Source organism: Populus euphratica, unplaced genomic scaffold, assembly GCF_000495115.2.
Source record: "Populus euphratica unplaced genomic scaffold, PopEup_1.0 scaffold90.1, whole genome shotgun sequence".
Lineage (NCBI taxonomy): Eukaryota > Viridiplantae > Streptophyta > Magnoliopsida > Malpighiales > Salicaceae > Populus > Populus euphratica.
In genome coordinates, this window is record NW_011499973.1 from 345,222 (window position 1) to 358,314 (window position 13,093).

At 28.8% G+C, this 13,093-nt stretch overlaps 1 protein-coding gene across 1 annotated transcript in view; it reads left to right on the forward strand.

Annotated features, from left to right (window-relative positions):
• The window catches only part of LOC105139375 (polyphenol oxidase, chloroplastic-like), a 16,831-nt gene extending 15,677 nt beyond the window's left edge, over positions 1 to 1,154 (forward strand). Inside the window, exon 2 of the mRNA XM_011045786.1 lies at positions 4 to 1,154. Within this exon, the coding sequence (XP_011044088.1) occupies positions 4 to 984 (981 nt within the window). The 3' untranslated portion in view covers positions 985 to 1,154. The remainder of the gene's footprint in view (positions 1 to 3) is intronic.
• Positions 1,155 to 13,093: the final 11,939 nt, after the last annotated feature.

A 13,093-nucleotide genomic window follows, 5' to 3' on the forward strand; every position in this document is an offset into this window, starting at 1 on the left:
CAGAATCACCAACCTCCTGTATTGCTAGATCTTGATTATGCAGCGGGAGACCCCAACCCCACAAACGCAAATAAAGTATACTCTAGTAATCTTAGAGTAATGTACAAGCAAATGGTGTCTGGTGCAGCAAAACCAACACTCTTTTTTGGAAAACCATACCGTGCTGGTGACGATTCTCGTCCTGGAGCTGGGACGATTGAGAACAGCCCTCACAATAATATTCACAGATGGGCCGGTGATCCAACTCAAGAAAATACCGAAGACATGGGCAATTTTTACTCAGCTGCGAGAGATCCGATATTTTTTTGTCATCACTCAAATGTTGACCGAATGTGGACGATATGGAAGACTATACCTGGAGGAATTAGGAGGGATATCAGTGATCCTGATTGGCTTAATTCAGAGTTTCTTTTCTATAATGAGAATGCAGAGCTTGTTCGTTGTAAGGTTAGAGATTGTCTTGACAATAGAAGGCTAAGGTATACTTATCAAAATGTTGAAATTCCTTGGCTAAAATCAAAACCAATTCCAAGAAGGTTGGGAAAGAAAGCAGCTGAAACAAAAACTGCATTAACACCGATCACTGCATTCCCTTTAGTCTTAGACAAAACCATAGTTACTGTAGTTTCAAGACCAAAGAAATCAAGAAGCAGGAAAGAGAAAGAAGAGGAAGATGAAGTTTTAGTGATAGAAGGGATAGAATACGACAAAGGAAAATTCGTGAAGTTTGACGTGTTCATAAATGATGACCTTGAGATGCCTTCTAAACCAGAAAATACAGAGTTTGCTGGGAGCTTTGTTAATGTGTCTCATAAGCATGCGAAGAAGTCCAAGACAAGATTGATATTGGGGATTACAGAATTGTTGGAAGACTTGGAAACTGATGATGATGATAGCATTGTGGTGGCTTTGGTGCCCAGGTCTAATAGTGTTAGTGATCCTGTTGTCATCTCTGGCGTTAAGATTGAGTTTGTTAAAGAATGATGATTATCAAGGACATCTCGTTTTTTCTTATCCTTCAGGAGATCAATGTATGTCTTCTAGTGTTTGTCTGGGTGCCTTGCCGCTTAATATCATGCACGTGTAATTCATCTCTGTACTTTTTTGTTTAACAATCTACAATTAAAGTAATGGCAGCTGATTAATTTTTTTAATTGTTCTCATAAATGTTGTTGTTCATCAAGAACTTGTTTTTGATGAAGTCATAAAGATCTCAAATTGGATTTGTGCCTCCCACTACTCCGTCCTAGGCTGAGCTGTCTAGGTTAGCCCCTTCATGCTCTCTTACAAAAACAAGTTCCCTATCATCTTTTTATGCTTAATTCAACAAATTATAAGAGGAAAGGGAAGTATAATAACGAGAACAAGAATATAAGAGAGAGAGAGTGATGGTCATGTGTGTGTTGTTTTGTGATCTTGTATGGCCTTGTGTTGCCTTGTTCAATCATATGTCTTGTTACCTGTGACTGTTGTTATTTATACACCTTCATTACATAAAATCACATCATAAAACTTAAAGTTGTAGATATATAGTAAGGTTAGGCATGATGACTATTGGTGGGAAAGGTTGACATCCATAAATGATTAATGAGAAAGGTTGGCGCCGAACTCACAAGATGTGCATCTTACTAAGGTATGCACTATACTCGGCTGTTATTGAGAAAGCTACGTGTCACAGTGACTTCTTAGAGGTTGCAACAATTTATCATGATGCGTGTCAATGATGGGCTTTATAGGAATTTACACAAGATTCGGATTTGGCTATTCCATGCAAAGAACCTTAACTTTAGATAGGAAGTTCAGCTGGGAGAATGCTGAATAATGGTGGGGGATCTATTTGGAAGAAACTCTTACATATAGTTTTATTTTTTAATAATTAATACATCTTTTATTAATTTTAAAATCTAAATATAAACTAAATAACTCCATTTATAATAGAAAAAATAATAAAAAGTTCTAAATAAAATAGAAAAAGAATCATAAATCAACTAGGAAACTATTACAATTTTCATAAAGTTGCTTGTGGATCTTATCACAAGACTTTTCTGATATATGATTGACCAGGAATTATAATTTAATATAAAAAAAGATCTTTTTAAAATTTTGATAACATTTTAGCTATATTTAATGATCAGATTAAAAGTTATAATTATTGGTATAAACGAGTGCATTAACAAAAAGTTATAATTATTGGTATAAATGAGTGCATTAAAAAAAATAAGCCTCAAGTTGCCTCTAATGTCTTTAAATGATAAAGAAACTTTGTCAATGACAAAATTCATAAAATAAACACAAACATAAGTTGTTGTCATGGAAATCCTTGCTAGAATAATCATTATTGTTGTCACCTATACTTTCCTAGTAAAAATAAAAAAATTACTAAATAAGAAGTCCATAAATTATAAGGAAACAAATTGCAAAACCTATAGAATAACTTTTGGCATGACTTTAAACACATTGTTCTACCTCTTCTAGATTAATTAATGGATCTATCATATATGAATGGAAAGATTATGATGTCTAGTTTTTATCTCAACTAGAATCAAAGAAAAAAAATTTTGTAGCTTCAAATATATATCAAATAGTGCACAAAGATCTAGTCAATGATATTTACAATTTGTTAACCCAAATATCCATAATTAACCCAATTAATTCCTTTTGGGTCCTCTAAGTTTTAGACCTTTTAATAGGCCAAATTGATATCTCTAATAGATCATTTGGTAATGCTTGTTGATTCATTTTATTCCTCTTCTTCTCAAAATGATTTGACCTCAAATCATCACCTTGTTTTGATGTTGGCTTGTTTTTGAAAAATATATTAACTTGATTTTGATCTTCTTTTTCTTTCTTTTTAGTTTTTAAATTGTAAATAACTACATCACAAATAATTTATATTTTTTTCAACTTTTGTAGCAACTAGGTTTTTATATGACAACAATGATGAATAATACGGAAACTAAAAGGTAAATACATATAACATGATTTTAAAGCCTTAATTTGACAAACTAATATGAAACTTACAGGTATAAAGATTTAAAAAAAAAACAATCAAATTGATATTTTCTAAGAAAGCTAAATTCAGACTTGTGATTGAATTTGACACAACAATAAAATGTATCAAAATACTAAGATTATAAAAACTAAAACTCTACCCAACACCTATTAAAAAATGGAAACAATAAGTATGAAAGATATCATGAAGCTTAATTAATTCTTTGATAATTCAGAATAGTTCCATGAGGAACCAGTTGTAAAAGCATACTCTCACACACAAGTTTTATTTTTGAATAATTAATTCATATCTTGTTAATTTTTAAAACCTCAATAAAATAATATTTTTTTAAAATAGGCAAGAACATGCTAAACAATGTTAAAAAAATAATAAAAGAATTCTAAATAAAATAAAATAAAAAGAATCCTAAATCATTTAAGAAATTAATACGATTCTTGTATAATAGCTTGTAGACCTTATTGCAAGGCCTTCTAAATGTTTAATTGACTTGAAATTTTAATCCAATATAAAACAAGACCTCTAAAAACTTCTAGGAAAATTTCAGTCAAATCCAATAATTAAATTAAAAGTTATGTTTATTAATATCAAATTATACATTAAAAAAATAAGTCCAAAATTGTTTCTAGTGTTCTTAAATGATAAAGAAACATTGTCAATGAGAAAATACATTAAACAAAGGAAACATAAGCTAATGACATGGAAACCATTGTTAAAATAATCATAATTGTTGTCACCCTACTTTCCTATAAAAGATAAATACTTGTTAAATTAAAAGTTTATAAATTATAGGGAAACAAAAGGCAAAAACTTATGACCTAACTTTAAACACTTTATTCCATCTTGTCTGCATAAATGATTGCGTGCAACATGTATGGATGTAAGAATTATAATGTCTAGTTTCCGGTCTAACTATAATAAAAGCAAAATTCTTCATATAACATCTTATATGTTGCAAACAATATAAAAAAGTTTAATCTAATAAATTCAAAATTAATTAACTTAAATATCTACAATCAGTCCAATAGATCTCTCTTGAATTTTTTTAGTTTTAGACCTTGTAATAAACCCAATTGATAACTCTAATAAATACTTTGATGATTAAACTTAGAGAAGGTACAAGCTTTCTTTGTTGTGGTTTCAACATTAACTTTTGAAGAATGAATGGTCTTTCAGCTCCAATCAATAATTTGTAGATTTTTATGCAAATGTCACTACTTTGGGTTTTCCATTGTCTCTGTGTTTAGAAAGCAACTAGCAAAGAGTACATACATACATACTATATATATATATATATATATAGAGTAATGTGAAGATTTGTTGGTTGATATTTTGGAAAGAACAAACAAAATGAAAAACAAAGTCATTAATTACATTATAGTGGTGGTCCTTCCTTGCATTGTCTGTTTATAAAGTGTTTCTTCCTCCTCTTCCATCTGCTCTCATGCATTCAAATACTTGCATGTGGTAAAATATCTTTCGAGCCGCAACGAAGAAGCTTGATGATAGTTCCCTTCCTGTCCGTTTCTTTTAAGTTTTGAAGAATTTACTTGCAGTTATGTGATACGAACACCAAAGATTTCCATTAATAAAATAAGAACAAAATATGTAAAAATCTCCCAAAGGTGGATGTATTTGTCTTGGAAACCTACCTAAGAGCTCATTGCAGAGCTTTCCGACTTCCAGTTGCCCCTCCTGTCTCTGACCTGGTGTGTAGTTAATTAATTAACATTACGCTGAAACATGTCGGGAAGTACTAGCAACAATAGTAATAATTTCCCACAAGTTTTAGTCTGTGGTCTTTAAAACAAAAACATTTGCCTTTGTTTTGTTTTTTTTTTGAATTTTTGAATTTTTTTTGAATTTTTTTAATTAATATATATATTTTTAATTTTATCTTGTAATATTAAATTTATTTTTTATTAAATTATTTTATTTTCGTAACATGGATTGCAAATTTAATAAGTTAACTGGGTTGGTTAAAGCTTTTATTTTTTTAATTTTTTTAATTTTATTTTTTAATATCAGATTAATTGAAAATTAGGTTTCATAATTTGTTTTATTTATTTTCTATTAAGATAATTCAGAGAATAATACTTAATAGGTTAACACGAGTTAACTCAAGTTATTTTTATGGTTTTTTAATTGAAATTTTTTCAATTTTATCATTTAATATTAGGTATGTTGATAATTAAACTTTATAATCTGTTATGATTTGTTTCTTATAGGAATATCCTGGTCTCATAATTAGAATCACGGGTTTTGATATTTTGATCCTGGTAAAAATCATGTTGGTTTTTTATTTTATTTTTTTTATAAAAGATTATTTTAGTTTTATGTTCTTTAACAATGGATTTTCTCTTTATTGATGTGTTCTTGTCTAATGACTTGAGTTGCAGGTTTAATAGGTTATAAATGACTAGTTTTTTTATTGGCTTTTTTTTTCTAATTTCATTATTTGTGTTTGATTGAGAATTAGGCTTCATCATTTATGAGTTTATCTCATGATCCAAAAATAGTGCTTAACAGGTTAACTCATATTAAATTAACTAATTTTTTTAACTAGATTTTTTACAAATTTCATTATTTAATATTGGATCTGACAAAATTGATTGTCAATTGAGCTTCATAATTTATTTCAATTTGCTTTCATGGGTTATCTCTGTCTCATGATTAGAGTGGTGAATTTAAAAAGTTAATCCAGCTTAAATTAAGTCATTTTTTTATGGTTATCTCTGTTTCATAATTCAAGTCATGAGTTTAACAAATTGACTTTGTCGGTTTTTATGTTCTTTTTTTAGTCTCATCCTTCAAAATTGGACTGATTACGAGTTTAACAGATTAGCTCGAGTTATTATGATCAATTTTTTAATTTTTTAAATTAGTTTGTTTTGAATTTTATTTTTCAATACTGAGTTGATTATGAATTATGTTTTATAATTTGTTTCAATTTATTTTTTATTAAGTTATCTCAATCTCATAATCTAAATGACAGGTTTGATAGGTTGCCTTTGATTATTTTTTTTATTTACTTTTTATGAGGTTATCCTAGTTTCATGTTATTTTTATTTTTTAATTGATTTTTATTCAATTTTATTTTTTAAACTTAGGTTGATTGAGAATTGAATTTTATATTTTATTTTGATTTACTTTTTATGAAGTTATCTCAAAACTTGACATGTGGATTTAACAAGTTAATACAAGTTGACTCAAATTGTTTTGTTAATATTTTTTTTAATTTTATTATTTAATATTAAATTAATTAAAAAATAAACTTTATAATTTATTTTAATTTATGGTATACCTGTGATCAAGATTCTAAATTTATATATGTCATTGAAAATTTCATAAATCTTGGTTGCAAGATTCTAAATTTATATCTGTCATTGAAAATTTCATAAATCTTGGTTGATTTAACATGTTTTCGTCCGTGCAGGAAAAAGAATCTGTAATTGCAGATTGCAAATATAATCCAACATATCCATACCGCTTTTGGATTTTTCAATGATAGCTGAGTTTTACCAAATATGGATTCATTATTGTTTATTCTGGTCAGCGATATCTGAGAACGGTCATATTCTGAATAGGAATAGGGATAGGAAGACCTCAAATGAATTAGTCCATACAGAAACCATGACTCCATTTCAATGTGTTTTTATTTAATTGGAAAAAATAAATGATGCACTTGTATAAACTTAAATGATATTTTTGTATGAATTGTATCACTTGTCTGTTTTTAATTGTCTATTAGAAGTGGAATTTTTTATTTTTTATTAATTTTACTATTTTTTTATTTTAAGGATTATGTTATTTTAATTTTTTTGCATATAGCTTATTTACTTTTTCATGTCTGGTTGGGTGTCATATAAACCCAGCTGAAATATTATTCTATTCATTTACTTATCAATTAAATATTGTTTTTAAGTAAATTCTTTTTAATAAAGAACACACTAATTATAGAAATTTAATTGGTTTTGCATCCGTCTTCACTAATTCTTGCAAGTTCCATCAATACTGAAAGATAAATTTTATTTCAGACCACATCTAATGTTCGTATCTATTTAATTTCCTTTTCAACACTATGTATGCAAACCTTGTAGTTTTTTAGCTTATGTTTATTCAAGATTATGTGCTTTTACGCTGGCGAAGCAAGCAGTCTCTTTTCAAGCAGCACGCGTGTGCTTTCTTGTTAGAATGATCTGAATGCGAGTTTTGGTTAAGTGAAGAACAAGAATCAACAGGAGGCTGGTGCAGGCAATCGTAAAAACTTCAGGGATCTTGTATTCATGAGGCTCAAATTCAATATTTTTCAGTATCCTGTTGTGATTCAACAGAAGACAAGACGCTTGGTTTTCTGTAGTTATAAATATGAAGTGCTACTCTTCCTAAGGTCCATAAGACGTATATATGGTGGTCGTGTGTGTGTGTGTATCGCTTGATCTAGGACAAACAGTTGGTCATAGGTTGGACAATGGCTATCAACCATTTGCAGCCATTTTACTATTGGGTTTATCTAAAATCATGTTTGTTTTCTGAAAACATTGGGAAATTATTTCAAATTTTTCTGTATTTATTTGTTATTAAAAAAATTAATCAATGAAAAATATTTTTCGATTAATGAAAAATATTTTACAGTCAACGAAAAACACTTTTCAGTCAAAAAAAAATTGTTTGGTTTCGCTTTAGAAATTCCAAATCTACTGAAAATGTTAGATTTGAGAAATTCTACAACAACTTTAGAATCATTAGTACACGTAGCCTTCACCTCTACCTACTTCCAAACATAATCAACCACAAACAATATATAAATAAACCAAAATAACTAGGAAGAGGTTCCATAAAATCCAAACCCCACATATAAAAATTTTCACAATATAACAGAGGTCTTTCCGGCATTTCATATCTATAAAACAAACAACCTATTTTCTAACATTGTTTGCAACTTTTACAAAATTCATAGGCATATTTAAACTTTGTTTCCTAGTAAAATCCACTATCCGAAAATTTTATAACTGTTCTTTTAGGTCTAAAATGCTCATCACATGTATATATATGATAAGAAGTAAGAATGTAATGAATTTCATTGTTAGGCACACATTAACTTGATTTGATCTTATTTTCCAAAGATAAGGTTCATCCCATATGTAATACTTAGAGTCATTTTTTATTTTATTTCTTCTTGCTTTACTTATATCATTTGGCAATATACTAATTATAAGAAAATTGATAATATTAGCAAACCATGGTTCATCATCTTATAGTATTAAAAGTTGCTCATCCGAGAATGTTTATGCAATCGGTATTTGATCTTCCTCATGCATATCCAACTCAAATGATCTACCACTAGGTTTTCAATCCCTTTTTTATCTTTTTATCTCCGAATTAAACTTTTAGAGCAATAGAATCCATCGTAGCAACATTGGTTTGGATTCTTATTTTTTTTTTAGAGTAGATACTTGTGAGCTGCAAAATCAAAATAAATAATTATTTTAAACTCCAATAAATATTATCGAAGGTTTTTTATGCAAAATAAATAACATGACTTTTCCTACCAATTTGTTAACCAAGAACAACATCAATGACATATTCACTTGCATCACGTATTATTTTAAAAGGAATTTCCTAATTTGGTGGTTGCATAATGGGTGTTGAAGTGAGTAATTCCTTTAATTTGTTAAATACCCTTCAACAATTATCATCAAAATCAAACGGCACATCCTTTTGCAAATGTTTAAATAAAGATTGTACAATCTTTGAAAAATGCTTGATGAATTGCCTATAAAGGTCTATACAGCCAAGAAAACTACAAATCTCTTTAAGGCTAATAGGATATGGTAAATATGTAATTAAATCAACTTTTGTCTTATTCACTTCAATTCTCTTAGCTGAAACTACATGTTCTAAAACAATGCCTTGTTAAACCATAAAATGATATTTTTCATAATTCAAGACTAAATTCATGCTAATGCAATGTACCAAAACCTTAGTTAGGTTATCTAAACATGATCAAAATAATTATCATAAATAGTAAAATCATCCATAAATACCTTAATGCAATTTCCAATCAAGTCAAAAAAATACTTATCATGCACTATTGAAACGTATCTGGGGCATTGCGTAATCCAAATGATATACATCTATATGCAAAATTTTCAAATGGGCAAGTAAAAGCTTTTTTTTCTTGATCTTCTTTTGCTACAATTATTTGATAATAACCAGAAAATCCATTCAAGAAAGAGAAAAATAACTTACTTGTCAGTCTCTCTAACATCTGGTCAATGAAAGGAATTAGGAAATAGTCCTTTTTTGTGTTGGCATTTAATTTTCAAAAATTTGTTCACATTCTCTAACCATTTTGAACTTTTACGAGAACAAACTCATTGTGTTTATTGGCACTGAGAGTGAGACCGGTCTTCTTAGAAACCACATGCACTAAACTTACCCACCGATTATCAAATATTAGATAAATAATTCCTTGGTGAAGTAGCTTTAGAATTTCCTTCTTTACCACATTGAGGCTCTCTCACATGTTTGACATCATCTTTTAGCAGAATTCTATACATGCAAAATTGTATCACTTATACCTTTTATATCAACCAAAGTCCATCTAATAGCTTTTTTATGTTCTATTAAGACCCTTAATAATTTTTCTTTTCTTGTTATGATAAGATCATATATAATGATCATTGGTAATGTCTCATCTTCTCCCATGTATACATACTTCAAATGCTTTCGTAGAGTTTTCAGTTCCAACTTTGGGGCCTATTCCATAAAGGGTAAAATTCTTTCATTAGAAATAGGTAATGGTAAAGGTAAAGTCACTAAGCAGTCAAGCAATTTATTTAATAAATGCAAACATATAATACCTCATTAATCTTTTTATTATCTTCAAATTCAACATCCTTGTTAATTTTGTTATGTTGCCAAACAAAATTTAGGTCGTCTTTCATGAAATTATGCTACAACATTTATTATGAAGTGAGATCAATCATATTAATATGACATACAAATTCATAATGCTCAAGATATTTCATTGCATAAAAAATATTAAATGTCACTATTTCCCATCAAATTTAAAGGATAACATACCTTTGTGTACATTGATCTTAGTTCACATCATTTTCATAAACAATCTTCCTAATCAGATATTTGTTGAATTTGAGGCAAACTCATCATTCATACTCTAGTTTATACTCTTCCATTGTTATTTTCCTTAAAATCCTAATTTTTCTAAACATTCTTCGAAAACCCTAAAATCAAAATTTTAGGAATCTTCATCTCCTTCGTCAAAAACAACTAATAACATAAATTAAATGGTAAGAACCATCTTACCCAATAAATTTGAGTTTAATTTTGAGGTTTTCTTATTAATTGATTCTTCTTCCTCTCATTCCCATGATTATTCCTTTATCACCGCTAAGTTGTCTCTCTTTCTTTTTTCTTCTTTTCCCCCAAGATTTCTCAACCTCCATATTAGTCTTTCATGCCTATAATCTTGTCTCTTCATCTTCTCTAAGCATCCCTCAAGATTAAAAATAATAAAGAAAATAAGTAAGGGTATCGGCCTTCTTTTATTTTTCTTTTCTTTCTTAGCTACATGTCAGTAGCTTATAAAGGAAGAGAGGGAATTTGTTTTTAGCTAACTTATAATAATGCTTTTAATGGGTGCATGTGTCATTTTTTTGCATTTTACCTAGCTGTTTAAATTTTTTAAACCCTTCCCAATCTCCAACTATCCTAAACTTTTAATCCAAGGTGAAACAACATATCAAGAGGTTACCCATAAAATTTCATCCTGATTCAATGGTTGGATTAAGAGTTATGCTCGATAGTTGCTAATAGAAAGTACATATTTGATGTCAGAAAAGTTGCCACAAAGATTGTCTTCTATAAGAGAGATATAACACTGGATTAATTTGGTTCTAGTTCTAGTTTACCAAATAAACCAACACATAGGCTTATCCCTATAAAAGCTAAAGAGTTACAAAGGTAGGTGGTGAAGTTACTGGAAAATAGGTATATTTGAAAGACTATTAGTATGTAGTTGCAGCCTTTTTAGTCTTAGAAAATGTTAGTTTCTAATAGATTTATGTTAATAGTCGATTCATTAACCAAATAACAATGAAGTACATATAATCGATATCGTGACTAAATGACATGCTAGATTAATTAGTAGGTTCTAAGGTATTTTCTAATATTAATCTCGAGAGTGGTTATAATCATATTAGAATCAAACTAATAGATAACTAGAAAATAACCTTTAAAACACATAATTGGTAATATAAATTGATGGTTATTTAGTTTGGTAAGTCCAATGCTCACAACACTTTTATAAGGTTCATGCATCAAATGTTAAGATCATTCATAAATAGATTCATTGTGGTTTATTTTAAAAACATCTTGATTTACAGTCTCACTCTAAAGTCTTATTTAGAGCATCTACTAATTATCTCTAACACTTTACAGAATAAGCAATTATTTATAAACTATAAAAAATGTAAGTTGTTCACTAGTAATGTTACTTTTCTAGATTTTTTTATATTAATGGATGGATTTCAGGTTGATCTTTCAAAGTCACAGTGATTGTAGAATAGCCAATGCTAAAAACATCTATAAAGTTTAGAGTTTTCAAGGACTTGCATCATTCTACAAAAGATTCATTCAAGATTTTAACTCCTTAATTGGATTCATTATAGAGTGCTTAAAGGGAAGAAATTCCAAGTGGATAGATGATGTCGAAGATAATTTTTAGTTAATGAAGCAGAAGATAATTAAAGCTCTTGTATTTGCACTTCTTGACTTTGACAAACTATTTGAAGTTAACTCTTATGCATATGGAATAGGCTTTAGAGGTGTTCTTATCCAAAATGGACAGCCAAATACCTTTTTAGTGAGATATTATCTAGTTCAAATAAAAACCACTCCACATATGATCTAGAGTATTATGTTATTATTCAGGCTCTGAAACATTACAAAATTACCTTTTATAGAAGGAGTTTATTCTAATCATAAATCATAAAGCTTTAAAGTATATAAATAGGTAGTATAGGTTAAGTAATTGGCATATAAAGTTGGTGTCTTTTCTATAAAAGTTTGCCTTTTTATTGACGCACCAATTTAGCAATATTAACAAAATAGCTAACACCCTCAGTAGATGAGTTACCCTGCTTGGTACTATATATGCCTAGGTGATCGGGTTTGATACTTTAGAGATTTATATTCAGGTGACCCTTTTTCGGGTAAGTTTATATAGAATTAGTGAATAGATGTAACTGAGATAATTTTAAATTATTGTTGACCTGAGTTGACAAGTTAGGTATTTAGTTTTCTAAAGAGATGTACTATTTATTAAAGGTCTTAAAGTTTCTTATCGAAAGTGGGGCTATGTACCCAATTGCTAGTTCATGATGCTTTATGGTTGGATGTTAGTATGAATTTCGTGTTGGGATTACCTCATACCTAACAAGTAATGGATTCTCTTTTCTTTTCTTTTTTTATTGACAAGTTCTAAAAAATAATCCATTTTATAGTTAAATGACATGATTGCGTCTTAGATAGCCCACATTTACTTTAACGAGGTGATTTTCTTACATGGTATCCCTAGGTCTGTCATTTTAGATAAAGATGTGAAGTTTATAAGTAACTTCTGGAAAAGATTATGGGGAAAGCTAGGAACCTAGTTGAGTTTTAACTATGCTTATAATCATCAAACAAATGGATATATATAAGTGGTTAACTGTAACCTCATATGCTTAATTTGAAGTTTGGTGGAAGAATAGTTGATTAGTACTTGAAAGTGCATTTTTATCAAGGTTTTATTTTATCATTTTGCATTCAAAGTATCAATAACTCCTTAACTAAAGCATGTTTTATAATAACATATCTAATAATATAAGATACCTTTAATTTGTGGTAAATGTTCATTTTAAATGCAGGCCTATCACATAAATGAAAGGATTGATTGATGAATTTAAGAACTGAAATTGAAAGCATAAAGTGATGGCCAAACTTAGAAAAGAGATGCGGTGCAGTCTAAACCAGAACGCTGTTTAGTAACTGGATCATATCTGGAGCTGTAGATCT